The following is an 18,862-nucleotide window of genomic DNA, read 5'->3' on the forward strand; positions in this document are numbered from 1 at the left end:
AAGTAGACTTGCTGGGATTTTCTCTTTTTATGGCAGGCACCTTGCAAAACACTGAGGCTCAAAGAAAAGGAAGTCCCAACCTGTCCAGCGGGCAGCGGGTCAGTGGTAAAGCTCCAAGGCAAACCCCATCAGTGTGATTCCCACACAAGGGAAACCTGGGAGGGAGAGAGAAAGAGGCCATGAGGGAGGGCCAGAAGGGAAGGGAAGAAGGGAAGGAGGGAGGGAAGGAAGGAGGGGGAGAGAGGGAGAAAGGGAAGAGCCAGAAATGGATCCCACAGCCGCAGAATCTCTTTGGCATCCGGCTGGAAGTGGACCACTTCTTTTCCTAAAGAGTATTATTTTCTTGTGGTTTGGGTTCATGAGGAACCCAGGCAAGGTCCCAGCTGAGCATAAATGGAACTCCTGACCCACTCCATTCATGACTGTCCTGACTTTGTGCCTCCTTTCAGGAATGAGCTTCTTTTACATGAAGAACATCCCAACACTCAGGTTGTGACACACAAGGGTAAAGGACCCCAGCAGTCTTAGTGTTTGCTGACAGGGACTGTGCCCATCCCTCCCAGGACCCCCTCTTAGGCTACCACCCGCCCCAACCTTCCCTCTCCAGTACATTTGCCCCTCCCAGATCAAGCCACCCCATGAAGTCACTGACCTCTTTGGCCCGACTTCAGGTCCTGCCCTTGGGGCCTGCCCCCACCAACAGCCTCCTCAGACAGAGCCCGGAGCCCCAGGGTGCCAGCCACCAGCCAGAACATTGGGACCCTAAGCTGTGGATGGAGAAAGAGCAGCCTGATGGCTTCTAGAGTCCTAATGCCCACAGTGGGGACTGAAAGGAACAGAGGCCTGCTGGGAGGAGAAACTTCTGCCCATACCCAGCCACGCGTCACCCTGCTCAGGCCTCAGTGGCTTCACCACCAGGCAAAGATGAAGCCTGGTGCTGCCTCTGTCACCACAGGGGCCTGGGCAGTCACGCAGGGCATTCCAGAGGGGTGGACTGGAGGCCTGCATTTGTTATCCAGTTATCCAGGTCACAGCCTTATCCACTTCAAAAGCTTTCCCTAATCCCATCAGCCTAGTGCAGCACCCGCCCCCCCTGCTGTGGCCCTGCCATCTGACAGGCTGCTAAGTGTCTCCAATAGCTGAGAACCCAGGGCCCCTCAGAAGCAGGAATATAGACTCTATACACACACACACACACACACACACACACACACACACACACACACACACACACACACACACACACACACACACACACACACACACACACACACACACACACACACACACACACACACACACCAGACCTGGGCTAGAAGAACAAAGACAGGAGTTACAAGGGCCACAGAAGATGCACAGATATTTCTGGAACCCACCACTGACAGGGAAGACCTTTGCCCAGAAATGCATTGCTCTTATTTATTGAAGTATGACTTCCTGAGAAGCTGATGTGCTCCAGTCTAAGGCTGGGATGTGAGATGCATAAGTCCTTCCCTTGGGGGCTTGGAGTTTAATCGTGGAGAATGGGTGTGCACTTGTCACCCAACCACAGCAAAAGCAGAGGGGACGTACAAAGGGCAAATAAAAATAAGAACAGATGCTCAGCATCACACGTCATTAGAGAATTGCACATTTAAACTGTAAGGAGTCTTCACATGCCTGTTTAAATGACTAAGTCACAAAACACTGATAAAAAGCAATGCCTTATCAAATCGCCAGAAGACACGGCAGAACCTTACAGGTAATATTCCCAATGGAAAAAGCCAGGATAAAAGTGCTGCAGCCTGTATGGTTCTAATCTTTGCAAAATTCTTGACATTCTGCAAAAGGCAAAACCTTAGAGATCACATGTTTCCTGTTACTATGCTTAGATTCTGAAATGTCCTCCAAAGGCCATGTATAAAGGCTGGGTCCTCAGCCTGTGGTTCTATGGGGAGATAGTAGAAGCTTTAGGAGATGGAGACTGGGGAGAGGAGGAAGGAAGTGAGTCACTGGGGGGCGTGCCCTTTAGGGAGGGAGCCTGGCCTCTCCCTCTCTCTCTGCTTCAGTTTTCCTCTTCCACCACCACTGCTCCCACTTGAACTTCTGCTCTGCCACAGGCCCAAGTGATCCCAGACATCCTAAACTGTGAACTGAAAGAAATCTTTCCTCCTTTTCAGTTGTTTATCTCCCCCCCTCCCTCCCCCTACACACCCCCTCACCCCCTGGCCAGGTGTTTTCTCATACTGACAGATGGCCAGCACTGGGTGTTTGGGGGAGGTAATACCCAGAACAGGAGTTTGGAGAGTGGGAAAGTGCTCTGCATGGTGTTGTGAGAATGGACCCATGTCATCCCACATGGGCCAAGGGCCATAGAAAGTTCAACACTCGACTAAACCCTGATGCAAACTATGGACTTCCTTTGATAGTGATGTCTCTGTGTGCCACATGGGAGCAGGAGTGGACAGTGGCAGGAGACAGCGTGTTTGGGGTACAGGGGTGATGGGAGACACAGAGAAAGGAGAGAAGGAGAGGAAGAAGAAGTAGAGAAGCAATAATCTGAAAGATTGACTTCCAAGAGCTCAGGTTAGGATCTGGTCCACCTGGGCACAGGACTGAGCAGAGGAGGAGATGTCCACAGAAGAATAAAGCCAGTCAGTGTTGTCTCTGAGACAATAAATCTGGGCTTGTATAAGCTGCTAAGTTTGTGGTGGCATATTACCCAAAGTAGATAACTAAAAGTTACCTAACTTAAAGGGGGAGGAAATGAGGTAGGAAGACGAAAATGGATAGAAAGTAAGTTCCCAGTCAGAAGCTCTCAACTTGTTTCACATGGCATTGTTTCACATACCCTCTGTGTCAACCAGCTTTCTGTTACCATAGATAATATTCCTGGTATATTAGCTTATAAAGAGGAAAGGTTTGAAGCTGGGCGTGGTGGTCCCTGCCTGTAATCCTAATGCCCAGGAAACAAAAGCAAGGTGATCACAAGTTGGAATTTTTGGCTCACAGTTTCAGGAAGTTTCAGTCCAGAATCACTTGACCCATGAATTCTGGGCTTCTCGGGAGACAGCACATCATGGTAAGAGCTCATGGTGGAAGCAGTTCCTTCCCTCGTGGTGGGCAGGAAGCAAAGAGATAATAAGAAATCAGGGTCTGGAGGGCTCCATCAAAGTAACTTCACTTCCTTCCACTTTAGAGGACACGCCCCCAAGGACCTCACTTTCACTTCAGAGGATGTACCCCCTGTGCCTCACTCCCCCCACCCCCTTGTAGGCTCCATCTCCTCAGACCCTCCACCTCCCAAGAGCACCCTGGGCTGGAGACAAAGCCCTTAACGCACACGAATCTTTGACAAACACTTATCCAACCCATAATACATTAATTTACCATGACTTAATACAAGGAAAAGCTCTTCCCCTGCAGAAAAATTCAAATGCTGCATCTTGAAGGGCTGAGGGAGCCGGAAAAACACCAAATAACAGTTGTTGTAGCCAAAAAACTATTTTAGTTGATGATAAAATGCTAAAATTAAAGAGTGAAAGAAGTATAATAAGAATGGGATTGCATTATCTCAAACTATCTCCCTCCAGGAGATTTAAATAAAAAAGGAAAAACTTGTCAGATATCCCCATAGCCAAGTCATTAAAGGGAGCATCAAAAGGAAGGAGGCAGGGCTGCCGATGTGGTTCAGTGGGAGAGTGAAGCCTGGCATTGTTGAGGTCTGAGTTTGATCCCTAGCACTGAATTAAAAAGGTAATGAGAGCCAGGTGCCAGTGACTCATGCCTATAATCCTAGATACTCAAAAGACTGAGATCTGAGGGTTGAGGTTCAAAGCCAACCCAACCCAAGCAGAAAGACAGTGAGACTCTTATCTCCATATAATCAGCAAAAAGCCAGAAGTGGATGAATAACACAAGTGGTAGAGCCTTAGTTATGAGGAAAAAAGCTAAGCAAGATTGTGAAGTCCTCAGTTAAAGTCCTAGTACCAACACACACACACACACACACACACACACACACACACACACACACACACACACACGTAAGGAGATTTATTAATTCTATTTACTGTTGATAAGATTCATTGAGAATCATCTGTGTAATATTCGTGCCAAAAATGTACATCTTTCAGCCTGACCATGAGAACACATCAGACAAATCTAAATGAAGAAACATTCCATAGAAATTTGACTAATACTTCTCAAAAATATCAAGAGCATATAAAACAAAAATATATATAAACAGCCGGGTGCCAGTGGCTCATGCCTGTAATCCTAGCTACTCAGGAGGCTGAGATCTGAGGATCACGGTTCAAAGCCAGCCCGGGCAGGAAAGTCTGTGAGACTCTTATCTCCAATAAACCACTAGAAAAAAAAATGAAGTGGCACTGTGACTCAAGTGGTAGAGTGCTCACCTTGAGCTGAAGAGCACAGGGATAGCACCCAAACCCAGAGTTCAAGCCCCACCACCGACAAAAAACAAAAAATTATATATATATTATCTATATATACACGCACATATATATATATATATATATATATATATTGTTACAGACTAGAGGAGACCAAAAAGATGTGAGAGCTGCCAAGTGAAATCCTGAAAACTATGAATCCTTCTTATCCATGACATGGATATCTTTCTGTGTTCCTCTGTCCACTATAACTTTAGCCATCTGTGTTTTAGAATTTTCATTGTGCAAACCTTCTACTCCCTGTACATTAATTTATACCATTTTAAGTAACTATTTAGAAGTTCTTTCTTCATTTTTTGAGGGGGGGGTCCAGTTGTGGGGCCTGAACTCTGGGCCTGGGCGCTGTCCCTCAGCTCTTCAGCTCAAAGCTAGCGCTCTACCACTTGAGCCACAGCGCCACTTCCGGCCTTTTTTTTCTGCTTATGTGGTGCTGAGGAATGGAACCCAGGGCCTCATGCATGCAAGGCAAGCGTTCTACCACTGAACCACCTTCCCAGCCCTTCATTTCTTTCTTAATAGTTCACTATATACATGTTACTTTTATATCCTATGAAACTGTATTGAATGCATTTATAAATCGTAATTGATTTTTGAGGATTATTTGGGACTTTTTATGTATGAAATTATGTAATCTGCAAATATGGACAATTTGAATCCTTCTTTTCCAATTTGGCTGTACTTTCTTTCTTTTTGCCCAATTTCTCTTGCTAAATGAAACTAAACTATACAACTGTGGGTGGGGATAAGAGAGAAAAACTGGGAGAGAGAGCGAGGGAAGGGGTGACATTGTCCAAAAAGAAATGTTCTCTTTACCTGACTTATATAACTGTACATATCCATTCTAACAACAATTTTTTAAATGTTAAGATATTGTGTGATTTTCATTTATAGCTTTTGTAGTCTGAGGTATGTTATTTCTACATCAAACTTGTTGAAAGGTTTTATTATGAAAGAATGTTGTCTTTCGTATGTGTGTGTGTGTGTGTGTGTCTGTCTGTCTGTCTGTCTGTCTGTCTGTCTTTCTGTCTGTGTCTGTGTGTCTGTGTGTGGGCACATGCGCTAGTCCTGGAGCTTGAATTTGGCTGGGCAATCTATCACTTGAACTGCAGCTCTTTTTTTGGCAATTAATTGGAGATAAGAGTCTCATGGACTTTCCTACCTGAGCTGGCTTCAAATAGCAATCCTCAGATCTCAGCCTCCTGAATAGTTAAGATTACAGGCATGAGCCACCAATGTCTGACAAAAGTGTGATCTTTTTGATCTGCAGTTGGATTTGGTTATGAAGATTTCGTTGAGAATTTTTGTGTCTTTGTTCCTCATGGAATGTCTGGTTTTGTTTTCCCCCAGCATTTTTGTACGGCCTCTTCCACCAAGCCTGAGCCTCCTATGAGTGGACATTTGTCCAAGGGCTTAGATTTGATGTTGAGTAGAAGAAGGCAAGAAAGAGGCCAAATTATAGACTTTGAATTCCCAGAAGAAAAAAAATAGCCCATCAAAGATGAGAAATAAAAGGACACTGAGATCACTAGAGCCCAGGACTTTGAGAGCAATTCTGCCCAAAGCTGGGACCTGATACTGGAACAACAGGGGAGCGGAAGGCTACTGAGATAACAAATCTTCCAAAGTCTGCGGGGATGAGCCACCGCAGGGGATGAGCCCTCGGAACCCCCTGTGGGCTGCTGTAGGCTGGAACCCAGGTAACGTTGCATACAGTGGCTCGTAGAGTTCCAGGGATGCATTCCTTTGCTGGCTCTCTTCTAGGAAGTCCGTCCATCTACCAAAAGAGCTCTGTGAACAGCAGCAGCAGCTAAGCCTCTCCCGTGGGCTCCTTCTGAGGGCCGACATGGAGGATGTGCCTCAGACTCTATCTCCTACTTACAGTACTGTAGTGCTGGAAATACTGGACACCTGATGTGGAAGTACTGCCCTGACTCTGCCTTCCCCTTCACCCAGCGTTCCCCTGTGTGTTCCTGCACGCATGCATGACTCTGATTACTTCTGGCAGTAGCCAAGGCAGCAGACGGCAGCAGGCAGCAGCGGACAGCGCCCCCTAATGTCAGGGCAGCAGACAGCAGCAGGCAGCAGCGGACAGCGCCCTCTAATGTGACAACATGTTACAGCCCCTGGGAGTTCTTCCAGAAACCAGGGCCCACAGTTTCTCTCCAGCCTTCTGTCTTTCTTCAGCCTTAGCTCTCCATCTCTCTTCCTTCTCTCTCCTTCCAAAAACCCCGCTGCCACTCCAGCTCCCCATTGGTTTTTTCCCCTGGTCGCTGTCATCACCATGGCCAGGGTGATGACTGCCCCTGCCGACAGGTGCTGGCTCTGTGCTGAGTCCGCCTCCACTGTCACAGCTGTCACCCAGAGCCTGCCCCTGCTGCAGCCTCCCGTCCTCTGCTCACGTAACCAGCTTGGTCTGCTCTACGAACGGCAGAGACCAGAGAGGCCAGAAAAGACAACTCAAGAGCAGCCTTTTGACGTGTCAGCCAAAGATGGCTGCACCCAGGCAAATGGAGCAAAGGTTGTAGTTTCCCAGGAGGAAACTGGGAGCCGGCTGCTGGGAGGTTCAAGATGGATCATAAACCAGATGATACTCTCAAGGAAAACTTAATTTTTGATATCATAGCCAGAAAAATTAACCAACTTCCAGAAGCAGATAGGAATGTCCTTGAATATGGATCAACATACGTTGGACTTAACGCTGCTTTCTGTGGCCTAATAGATAATAGTCTTTTTCGACATGCCTTGCATGTTACAAAGGCTCCAGTGGCATCTGGCTTACCAATGGCAGTGATGCCTTTTGACAGCTAATGTGGCTTACAAAGGTTTTGTAAGTTTACCTTTGAGTACAGGTAATTTGAGTTATGAAACCTGTACCGTGACACGGGGTGGACTGATTGGTTTAGTTGTGGGTAGTCTGTGCCCTATTATCTTGTCTATTCCTGTAAATAGTGGTCTAGCAGCCAGGGATGGATCAGCGCTGCTACCAGATAAAGCAAACATCTTAACTTACTGGATCAGGATTTCTAAACCTGTCTTTAGAAAAATGTTATTTCCCATTTTACTTCAGACTGCATTTGCAGCATACCTTGGATCTAGACAATATAAGCTACTCATAAACGTTCTTCAGTTACCTGAACCTGACCTAAAAATGACTTAAAACAAATAAAATAAATTGGTGGGGAACAAAAAGAAAAGAAAAGAAAAGCAAGAGCAGCCTTTATCGCCCCTGGTGTTATACCACCAGGGGGCAGAGAAGGAGAGAGCATCAGAAAAAGGCTCTCAACAAGTAGCCAAAAGCTTGCTCAGGCCAGTAATGGGGGTGTGGCAAAGATGACCACACCACTAGTGGCATGGTGGACCCCTGTGTAAATGAAGGACTGGGTTTGTCCCCATCATAAGCCTTCTACTGAGTCACTAAGGGAAGAGCGCCCCCTCCAGCATGGTGGAAATGGCTGCAGGTCATCTAGAGCCACCCAAAGGCTGTGACAGCAAAAGAAATCTGGTGCAATCTGTTTGACAGGACAGTGCCATCAGCAGCCAGAGGTGGGTTTCAGCAGCAGACAGATGTAGTTGGTATGTTTCTCCCTCAAGGTGTCCGTGGGGTATGCAAAGTAGCCGAGGCTGGCAGAGGGCAGCCTGGATGGCTGGTCTTCACTGGATGGTCCTTCACTCCCAGAAGCCTCAGTGCCAGAAAAGGATCTCACCTCACTCATCTGGAAAGCCAAATCATGAGCCAGGTGCTGGTGGCTCATCCCTGTAATCCTAGCTACTCAGGAGGCTGAGATCTGAGGATCCTGGTTCAAAACCAGCCTAAAGAGTAAAGTCCATGAGAATCTTATCTCCAATTAATCACAAAAAAAATTGTGGTGTGTGGCTCAAGTGGTGCAGTGCTAGCCTTGAGCAAAAAAGCTCAGGGACAGTCCCCAGACCCAGAGTTCAAGCCCTAGGACAGGAAGAAAGAAAGAAAGAAAGAAAGAAAGAAAGAAAGAAAGAAAGAAAGAAAGAAAGAAAGAAAGAAAGAAAGAAAGAAAGAAAGAAAGAAAGAAAGAAAGAAAGAAAGGAAAGAAAGAAAGACAGAAAGACAGAAAGAAAGAAAGAAAGAAAGAAAGAAAGAAAGAAAGAAAGAAAGAGAAGAAAAGAAAGAAAGGAAGGAAGGAACAAGGAAAGAAGGGAGGAAGGAAGGAAGGGAGAGAGAGAGAGAATGAAAGAAAGAAAAAAAGAAAGAAAGAAAGAAAGAAAGAAAGAAAGAAAGAAAGAAAGAAAAGAAAAGAAAGGAAGGAAGGAAAGAACAAGGGAAGAAGGGAGGAAGGAAGGAAGGGAGAGAAAGAGAGAGAGAGAGAAAGAAAGAAAGAAAGAAAGAAAGAAAGAAAGAAAGAAAGAAAGAACGAAAGAAAGGAAGGAAGGAAGGGAGAGAGAGAGAGAAAGAAAGAGAGAGAGAGAAAGAAAGAAAGAAAGAAAGAAAGAAAGAAAGAAAGAAAGAAAGAAAGAAAGAAAGAAAGAAAGAAAGAAAGGAAGGAAGGAAGGAAGGAAGGGAGAGAGAGAGAAAGAAAGAGAGAGAGAGAAAGAAAGAAAGAAAGGAAGGAAGGAAGGAAGGAAGGAAGGAAGGAAGGAAGGAAGGGAGAGAGAGAGAGAAAGAAAGAGAGAGAGAGAAAGAAAGAAAGAAAGGAAGGAAGGAAGGAAGGAAGGAAGGAAGGAAGGAAGGAAGGAAGGAAGGAAGGGAGAGAGAGAGAAAGAAAGAAAGAGAGAAAAAGAAAGAAAGGAAGGAAGGAAGGAAGGAAGGGAGGGAGAGAGAGAGAGAGAGAGAAAGAAAGAAAGAAAGAAAGAAAGAAAGAAAGAAAGAAAGAAAGAAAGAAAGAAAGAAAGAAGTGGCGCTGTGGCTCAGTAGTAGAGTGCTAGCCTTGAGCAGAAGAAGCTCAGGGACAGTGCCTGGGCCCTGAGTTCAAGACCCAGGACTGACACAAAAAAAAGAAAGAGAAAAGAGAGAGAGGAAAGAAGGAAAGAAGGAAAGGATGAAGGAAGGAAGGAAGAGAATGGAAGGAGGGAGGAAGGAAGACAGGCAGGCCAAATCACTCAGCCACCAGCATCTCAGCCTACTTATAGGAAAAATGAACATTAAAAGAGCTAAGAACATTAAAAATGAACATTACAGCTGAATGATTATTGTTCATACCTGTAATCCTAGCTATTCAGAAGGCTGAGATAAGAGATCGTGATTCAAAACTAGCCCAAGCAGACAAATCCAGAGACTGGAGGGATGTGTGTGGCTTATGCAGTAGATCATCAGCCTTGAGTAGAAAAAGCTAAGGGAGATGGCTCTGGTCCTGAGTTCAAACATGGTACTGGCAGCAAAACAAACAACAAATACATAAATAAACATGAGCTGCTTAATAAAGGTTTATTATCATCAGCAGTGCTTTAATAGTAGTCCACAGTATTCTAACCATGTTTAGTTTCTGCCTCAATACCCCAGGGAGAGAAGTAGATCTCTTTTTTTGCCTCTTTTGGCTTTTTCTGTGTATGGGTACTGAGGAATCGAACCCAGGGCTTCATGCATTCTAGCCAAAGCACTCTACCATTAAGCCACCTTCCCAGCCCCAGAAGTAGATCTCTTTAAACTGTCAAAAATAAATTTGCATTTTCAAGAGGGAAGATTCCTGAGTTGCTTGCTCTTAGTATACACTACATCATTTTGCAATCATTTCAGATCTCAACTCTCAACAGCTTAATGGAAAACAAGACGTTCATTTCTTACTCATACTGGGTCCCCTGAGGTGTGTGTGTGTATGTGTGCAGGGGTGGGGTGAGTACATTCTGCTGCCCTCCACTCTGTGACTCAGTGTACATCTACCTTAGGGCTTTCCCTGAGGGACACAGAAAGGCCAGAGGCCCGCTCTGTCTGACCTTGCCTGGGCTGGGACAGGACCCTTCCCACCAATGCTCCTGTGTGAAGCCCTATCAGGAAAACACACCTGGGAGGGGTAGAGAGCAAGCCAGGTGCCCAGATGAAAAGACCATGGGCCTGTACTCTCATGGTGTACTTTTTGAGTATGTGTGATGTCAATCCTAGGGCTTGAACTTACAGCCCGGGCATTCTCCCTGAGATTTTGTGCTCAAGACTAGTACTTCACCACTTCAACCATAGCTCCACTCCCAGCATTTTTTTTTTGGTCGTGGGGCCTGAAGTCTGGGCCTGGGCGCTGTCCCTCAGCTCTTCAGCTCAAGGCTAGCACTCTACCACTTAAGCCACAGCACCACTTCTGGCTTTTTCTGTTTATGTGGTTATGAGGAATCGAACCCAGGGCCTCGTGCATGCAAGGCAAGCACTCTACCACTGAGCCACCTTCCCAGCCCCTACTCCCAGCTTTTTGATGTTTAATTGGAGATAAGAGTCTCAGACTTTCCTGTCTGGGCAGGCTTTGAACCAAGATCCTTAGATGTCAGCCTCCTGAGCAGCTAGGATTACAGGCATGAGCTACCAGTGCCTAGTTTGTAGTGATATTTTAAAGATTAGTGGTGGGGTGGCTTCCTTAGGTGCACACAAGCCAAGTTCTTCACACAGATTGGAGAACAGGGGGAAAAAATAAAGATGTTTACTTTAGGAACTAAAGTCACCATGTCCTTGAAAACGTTAATGCACTAATGATCCCTGGAGCATTAATGGGACTGTCTCTAAACAGTCAAGCCATTGGGGGGGAGGCAGCATTTGGTGAGACTTTGAAGACTCAAAGGGGATGAGAGAGGAAGAGAATGATGGAGAAAGAGGAGCAGATGGAGGCTCTGGGCCCAGTTAGGTGGAAAGAGATTCTACCCATTCACCCCTGTGGGGTCCCCAAGGGCAGGATTCGGGATACAATCTGCATCACCTCCCATGATCTATTTGCATAGGTCCTAGAGCTTTAGCGTGAGTCTGTAGCTGCTGCGAATGAATGAGTAACTGATGCAATGAATCACACCAAAGGTCCTCTTTCTTATTCTCCAATGCTGCATTGAACAGAAGGAAGGAGCGCTCCTTGCACAGTAAACCATCCTATTGGCTTCAAGAATGGAAGGGGCTGGGGGCTGGGAAGGTGGCTCAGTGGTAGAGCACTTGCCTTGCATGCAAGAGGCTCTGGGTTCGATTCCCCAGCACCACATAAGCAAAAAGAAAAAAAGCCGGAAGTGGCGATGTGGCTTAAGTGGTAGAGTGCTAGCCTTGAGCTGAAGAGCTGAGGGACAGCGCCCAGGCCCAGACTTCAGGCCCCACGTCTGGACCCCCCGCCCCCCAAAAAAGAGAATGGAAGGGTCTGTCCACCCTGGAAAGGGGCTGCAGGGAGGGAACTGACTGGCAGCCACACCAGTACACCAGCTCCCTCAGTGGGGAGCTGGGAACTCGAAATGCATTCTGGTAAACTCATGCATGGCAGGAAAGGTTTTCCAATCTTCAATACTTTTTTTTTTCCTGCTAAAGGATGAGGGGGCAGGAGCATTGGGCATGCAAATCTTGGAGTTTGATCATCTGCCACACCCCGCAATACCTCACCCTGTGCCTCACCCACCCCTAAACTTTCAGGGGAAGAAGCTATTTAAGGGCAGTCCGAGTTCAGGAAAAATAAGTCACTGGAGGAAGTGTTTATGCCAGCATCCTCTGAAAGGTAGAAACCCAGAAATCACTGCCCTTTGCTGCCTTCAACTAGGAGTGTGTGTGGTGTGTGTGTGTGTGTGTGTGTGTGTGTGTGTGTGTGTGTGTGTGTGTGTGTGTGTGTGTGTGTCTGCATGTGAGCGTGTATGTGGGGGAGAGCGGCCATGCACATGGGGTTGGGAAGCCTGAATCTTAGTTTTACTTGAGGAGGAAAATTCGGGGGGAGTCAGATCCATGGATGAAATCCCCAAGCCCTGAATCTAGTGTGGGTTCCAAGATGAAGGAAATATCTTCATGGGAAGACCCACCCTCTGAGCTCAGGACCCTCCCAGGCATGCTCCCAGGCATGAACCTGCTTCCAGCCTCACAGGAGGTCCTGGTCAGATGAGGAGAGATGAGGAAGTCTCATTATGGCATCCTGTGGGGTCCCCGTGGGTCTGGGGCTGCATGTGTGCAAAGCTACTCCACAGAGCTGGAAGGGTCAGGAGTTGATGAGTGAGGTCACCCCGTGTGCATTCTGTGTGACAGACGTGCTCCTCAGGATGTACCCTTGATACAGAAGCACGTCTGTTAGCCTCAGGATTGTCTAGTTGGGCAACAGAGCAAGGACCGGGCAGAAGATAAGATGACTGGGGGAGAGAGGGGAGAAAGAAGATTCCAGGCCAATTCTTCCATACTTGTCCCCCACAGAGCCATCACCATGAAGACCCTCCTGCTGCTAGCCATGCTCGTGGCCTTTGGTAAGAGCTGACTTGGCATTCTGAGCTCAGAAGTAGGCATCCATGCCTCAGTTTCCCTCCATTGCAGCAGCCCTGTGTGGGGGGGTGAAGGAGTAGAAGAATAACAGAGAGAGGCAGGGGGAAAGGACAGCAGAGTGGACGCACCATGACCACGCCATTTCTCAATGTGCTTCCAGGCTTCATGCAGGCCCACGGGAGTCTCTTAGATTTCCAGAGGATGATCCTGTTCAAGACGGGAAAGAGAGCTGACATCAGCTATGGAGCCTATGGTTGCCACTGCGGCTGGGGTGGCAAAGGGACCCCCAAAGACGCAACAGACAGGTGAGTTCTACTCCCCTTCCTTCCCTTCAACTCTCCTTTTCCTCCACTCAGTTCTGGACCCAGCAGGCCTGGGACCTGCCAGATCCCAGCTAGAAAAGTGTTCTGTGTGATGCAGACTCTGCCCTAGACTACCCTAGAGTCATTGAGGCTCTGCCCAAGGTTGAGGGTAGTGGAGATGATGGATCTCGGGGCTCCATGTGCCATTATCCTGGGTGAGAAGACAATGCCAACCGGACATCCTTCCACCAGGTGCTGTGCCACCCACGACTGTTGCTACAGCCGTCTGAAGAAACGTGGATGTGGAACGAAACTTCTAGGCTACAAGTTTACCTACCGAGGGGGCCAGATCACCTGTTCTGGTAAGAAAGAGCCCTGTGACAGAACTGAGTTTCCCTTAGAAGTTTTTCTGAGTGTTTAGCATGAAGGGATGTGTGCCAGCACCAGCACACTTGAGAAGTTCAATGTCAACTTTAAGCAGGGAAATGAGGAATCAGGTGGGAAAAGGTCCAATAGGAAGTAAACGAAAAGACAAAACATAGCTAAATGCCCGGTGCCTCCTGCAGAGCTTGACATTTAAGCTGGGTCAAGAAAAAGGTAGAAACAGGGAAGAGGAGACCAGGAACATGTCCAGAAAAGAACAGGTACCCTGGGGGACTGAAGACCCAGAGGAGATGTGAGGAGGAATTGGGGTTGGGGACAAGGCAGGATCGGATCAAACCAGGTCTTCCTGGCCAGTGTCTGGATTTTGGCCTAAAACAATAGGAGCAGTCTAACAAAGGAATGGCAGATTGGTGTGGGGCAGGGACAGAATAGAAGAGAGCAGTTACCGCCACAATACTGGCGAGAGAGAGCAGCAGGTTTGCATAAACAAAGGTGTCTGAATGGCAGGGGTGGGGTGAAATTCAGAGGTGCAGGAGGAGAATCTACAGAGCAAGGTGACTGCCCTGTGGAGACATGGAGATAATGAGTTCATATCTGTGACCTGTGAGGTGTGGTTGGTACAGGGAGGGAAAGAACACAGGAGAGGTTCTGGTAGGGAGTGGGAGTAGGACTCATTGGAGCAGGTATAGGCTCAGGCTCCTCCAGAATGCCCAGTGAGTGGCTAGTATACAACTGGATATGTGAATGGGCAGCTCAGAGGATGATCTGCCCTGCGATAGTTAGCTGTGTTTGCTCATTCATTGGATGGCTAAAGGCCCTGAAAGGAAGCAGAAAGACCCAACAGAACTGTAGGAATGGACTGTATGAAGCCAAGTGGACACAAAAGAGGGATGATACACGATGAATGACCTGTTTGGCCAAGGCCATCATGATGTTGACTGACTGCTGCTCTGGACTGAGAGGGGGAGAGATAGAGGGAGGAGGGAGGAAGGGAGGGACAGAGAAAGGAAGGAAGGAAGGAAGGAAGGAAGGAGGGAAGGAAGGAAGGAGGGAAAGAAGGAAGGAAGGAAGGAAGGAAGGAAGGAAAGAAGGAAGGAAGGAAGGAAAGAAGGGAATTGCAAAAGCATGGTGGCTAGAAGACCTCTGACAGTCCCATTTTGGTGGCTTTGTGACATGGAACTAGCAACCCAAAAGCAGGAATATGGATCTAATCAGCCAGAAGAATCTGGAACCTGGTGCTTGTCTCTGGTGAGGCAGAAACATGTAGAGCCAGAGCTGAGCTTTCTTCCTCTCAGGGAGCCAGGAAGTACTGTGAGTGTTTGTTTGTTTTGACTTTCAGCAAATCAGAACTCTTGCAGGAGGCAGTTGTGCCAATGTGACAAAGCTGCTGCAAACTGTTTTGCTCAGAACAGGAAAAGCTACAGTATAAAGTACCAGTTCTTTCCCAATCACTTCTGCAGAGGGAAGGCACCCCGATGCTGAGAAGCCCCTCCATGCACAGCCTCCTCTAACAACTGCCTTCTTACCCCAGCCACGTTCCCAGAGATCACTCTTGTCCCATCCCAGAGTTACCAGGAGGCCTTCTGCCCCGACCCAGAATCACAGCCCAAAGCCTGGGAGGGGTCTGACTGGCCTCTTCCCCCACCACCCCTGGTTTAAGCTGCCATGCGCCTCTCCCACCATTCCCCTCCATGTCTGACATCTGCTCAGCAGTGGGAGTACACTCGTGGGAGAAGGGAGTCTCTTCTAAATAAAACAAGTTATCATCTAAACACATCTGTGTGTTTGTACGCATGCTCTTAGTGTGATAACACACCGGATGGGACAAAGTGGCATACCACACTCCTGCTAAAAGTCCAGGCTCTGGTAAGCCAAGCCTAAAGAGACAAATGGCACATGGTTCCTCTCATATGTGGAAGCAAGGTCTAATATACACTTGAACATGGTACATTATACAGGAGTCTGGGCATTCACACGCCGTGAAACCAAAGGAGGATATTCTTAGGAGAGGAGCACAAAGGCGCAATGCCTATGTGCATCTGATCATATCATTTATTGACATGAACTCCAGGAAATGGAAACCAGAGGGATTTTTTTTCTTTGTTGCTGTTTTTCTTTTCTTTTTGTGTTGTTTTTTCATTTGTCTGTCTTGGAGAGGGTAAGTCAGGCACAGAAATGGAGAGACAAAGGATGAACAAATTCAGCAGTGGCACTCACCGGACACTACGCTAAAAATGAACTATGTTATAAATGACAAGAGGGAAAACCAAGAGAGAACAAGAGAAGGGGAGACATTGTCCAAAAAGAAATATACTCCATACCTGACTTATATAACTGTAACCCCTCTGTACATCACCTTTATAACAATAAAGAAAAAAAGTTCAGGGTCTGGAGTCAAAATGATTGCTCCCCTCCCCCACCCTGCCCTGCATCACCATGCTAAGCCTCGATCCTCTCATGGTCTTCTGGGCTTGAGAATATCCAGTGAAGACTACATGTGAAACACTGGGTCTGACCTATCCCAGCTACCATTCCTGTTAGGAGTCAAATCCAGGCATCCGCTTCCCTTCTCTGGGCCAGAACTGTTCCAACTGGCTTGTCAGGGCCTATAGAAGTCTATGGGTATCACTCTGGTCAAGGCCTAGCTAACCACATTGTTGGTTTTTAAAGTGGGATGTTATGGAAGAGGAATCTGATGCATGCATGTCAGACACAGGAACTAGTCACAGAAGGCAGCCACAACCACAGCCTTGTACAAAGGCCTTCTGCAAGCCAGCTATGGTCATCAAATAGACAGCTGGGCCAAACAGTGCTAACAACATGGGATCCTTAATATTCTCTTTCTTTCTCTCTCTCTCTCTCTCTCTCTCTCTCTCTCTCTCTCTCTCTCTCTCTCTCTCTCTCTCTCTCTGTCTCTCTGTCTCTCTCTCTCCTCTCTCTTTCTCTCTCGATACTGGGGTTTGAATTCAAAGCCTTTCTTGATCAGCTGGTGCTTTACCACTTGAGCCACACTTCCAATCCAACTTTTTGCTGGTTTTTTTAGAAACACAGGATATCAGACTTTTCTACCTGGGTTGATCTTAACTAGAATCCTCAGATCTCAGTCTTTAAGTAGCTAGGACTATAGCTAGGTATCAGCCACTGGCACCTAACTTGAGATTCCAAAATTCTAAGGCATGCAAAAAAGGTTTTGCTTCAAGGGTTCCAGTTGGCCATATTATGGCCTGTTTTCATGAACATTTCTTTTTCTGTCAATGGAAAAGGATAATTCTTAAACTGTAATGATAAAGTTAGCATAGAAAGACTTTCTTAATCTATTTTTTCCCTCTGCCTATTTGAATCTGCAGGTCTTATGATAAATATAAAGTGGACATTTCACTTAAATGGTTAAAAGGGGTTTATTGTTGTTGTTTGGAGGGTGTTGATATTGGGGCTTGAATGGAGAGCCTCAAGCTTTCACTAGGTTTTTTCAGTCGAGGCTGGTGCCTTACCACTTGAACAACAGCTCCACTTCTGGCTTTTTGCTGGTTAAATGGAGGGAAGAGTCTTTTAGAAGCTTTGAACCTCATGTTGAGCTCTCAGCCTCCTGAAGAGCTAGAGTTACAGATGTGAGCTACCAGTGTCCAGCTAAATTTTCTTAAAGAATGTCAGCCAACAGAGCAGGGCATCCCCTTGTTTCAAGGAAAAGGATCTGTTCTATGGCAGGATGCATTCTGAACTGAAAACTCAGAAAGAAAAACACCACGTGTAGTTAAAGCAAAGACAAAGCACCTAGCTTTTCACAACTTAAAGCCAGACCCCTGCCTTTACCTCATAAATAACCAACAGCCCAAGGAGCTGTGTGTCTCTCTCTCGGTGTCTCCTTGTGTGTGTCTGTGTCTGTGTCTTTGTGTCTCTATGAGAGCACCACCTTCTGCTAGAGTGTGCCCCTGCTCTTCTGTTTGTCTGCTTTTTGTCTGCTTGTCTGTTTTCTTGCTTGTTTACTTAATAAAGCTCTGCCAAGTTTTCTTTAAAAAACAGAATTTCAGCCAGTAGAGGAAAGGATTATTTTAATTTCCAAATACTGATATTGCAACTTACAGGAGCCTCATGGCAGCACACACACCTAAGAGTTCTCTTTCCTGGAAGCAGGAATTTATGTTTGCTTGACATATGTAAGTGCTGAGGAAGATTAAGTTATTCTGCCTCTTTTTTTTTCCAATACTGGAGTATGAACTCAGGACCTCATGCTTATTAAGCAAGCACTCCACCACTCAAGCCACACCACTAGCCCTTTTTACTTTAGTTATCTTTTCAAATAGAGTCTTCTATTTTGCCAGGTCAGCCCTTCTACCTGTGCGTCTGGATTACAGATGTGTATATATTCTGCCTTCTTGTTGTTGTTGTTGTTGTTGTTTGAGACCAGGACTCAAATTCAGTATCTGATGCTTGCTTTCACTTATTGATTAGCATTCTATGATTTGAGCCACACCTCCAACTTCTGCCTTCTTAAACCACTTTTAGGCCTTAATCAGAATTTTGTACAATAATAAAAGATCTCTACCTGGCTTACATATTGTGTCTCTTCCACGTGGGATATGGGGATAAAAAGAAAGAAAAACTACAAATAACTTTTTTAAAAAATCTAAACATGTTTCACCAAAATAGAAGGCAGAGAGTTTCATAGAAACTATCCCAAATGGGGCTGGGAAGGTAGCTCAGTGGTAGAGCGCTTGCCTTGCATGCGTGAGACCTTGGGTTCAATTCCTTAGCACCACATAAGCAGAAAAAAAAAGCTGGAAGTGGCGCTGTGGCTCAAGTGGTAGAGTGCTAGCCTTGAGCTGAAGAGCTGAGGGACAGCACCCAGGCCCAGAGTTCAGGCCCCACAACCAGATACCCCCTCTAAAAAAAAAAAGAAAGAAAGAAAGAAAGAAAAGAAAAAAGAAACTATCCCAACAGAAGAAAAGCAGGGAAAAGGAGTTCCACATTGAGCCTCTGCACCTCTGCTCTCCTGAGTATCGGGGCAGCGGAGGGGAAGGAACTGAAGACTGCAATACAAGGTATATATAATCAGACTACCAATTCTACCTACAGGAAGCCCACACAAGCTGCAAGCCTTCCTTTCAGTTGAGGGGACTGTAAAGCAGTGACCATCCTGTGTGAGAGACTAGCCTTGGAGAAGAAAAGCATCTATGTCTTTCTGTATCCAGAGTAGGGAGTTGCCATTGAAATAAGGATACTGTATCTAACAGGCACCAGCTTGGCAATGTGGTGGACAAATAGGGAATTGGGTCTTGGCTTCTTGGGAGATGAAGGAGAAGTTCCACCCCCAGGTGATGGGCATGGATGGGTGAGGATGGGGACTCAGA

General features: G+C 46.6%; 2 protein-coding genes, 1 non-coding gene and 1 pseudogene across 4 annotated transcripts in view; 3 read left to right on the plus strand and 1 right to left on the minus strand.

Annotated features, from left to right (window-relative positions):
- The window catches only part of Pla2g5 (phospholipase A2 group V), a 30,179-nt gene extending 17,143 nt beyond the window's left edge, over positions 1–13,036 (minus strand). Inside the window, exons 1-2 of the mRNA XM_070037773.1 lie at positions 12,957–13,036; positions 81–155 (exon numbers count right to left, since the gene is read on the minus strand). Coding sequence (XP_069893874.1) covers positions 81–155; positions 12,957–12,970 — 89 coding nt within the window. The 5' untranslated portion in view covers positions 12,971–13,036. The remainder of the gene's footprint in view (positions 1–80; positions 156–12,956) is intronic.
- Positions 7,023–7,611, plus strand: LOC138838430 (transmembrane protein 126A pseudogene; annotated as a pseudogene).
- On the plus strand, positions 11,521–11,585 carry Trnaa-ugc (transfer RNA alanine (anticodon UGC)). The gene has a single exon. It is a non-coding gene; the product is annotated as a tRNA-Ala (tRNA).
- Pla2g2a (phospholipase A2 group IIA) lies at positions 12,022–15,286 on the plus strand. 2 transcript variants are annotated; one of them, XM_070037771.1, is made up of 5 exons: positions 12,022–12,085; positions 12,763–12,812; positions 12,989–13,133; positions 13,383–13,492; positions 14,975–15,286. In XM_070037771.1, the coding sequence occupies exons 1-5, from the start codon at positions 12,066–12,068 to the stop codon at positions 15,211–15,213; spliced, it is 564 nt and encodes a 187-aa protein (XP_069893872.1). In that variant the 5' UTR covers positions 12,022–12,065; the 3' UTR covers positions 15,214–15,286. The 2 variants fall into 2 exon arrangements, with proteins under 2 accessions (XP_069893872.1, XP_069893873.1); XM_070037772.1 differs by having other exon boundaries at positions 12,030–12,085; positions 14,854–15,286.
- The last annotated feature ends 3,576 nt before the right edge of the window (positions 15,287–18,862 follow it).

Source organism: Dipodomys merriami, unplaced genomic scaffold (genome assembly GCF_024711535.1).
Source record: "Dipodomys merriami isolate MVZ:Mamm:240054 unplaced genomic scaffold, mDipMer1.0.p SCAF_28, whole genome shotgun sequence".
In the NCBI taxonomy this organism is placed as follows: domain Eukaryota; kingdom Metazoa; phylum Chordata; class Mammalia; order Rodentia; family Heteromyidae; genus Dipodomys; species Dipodomys merriami.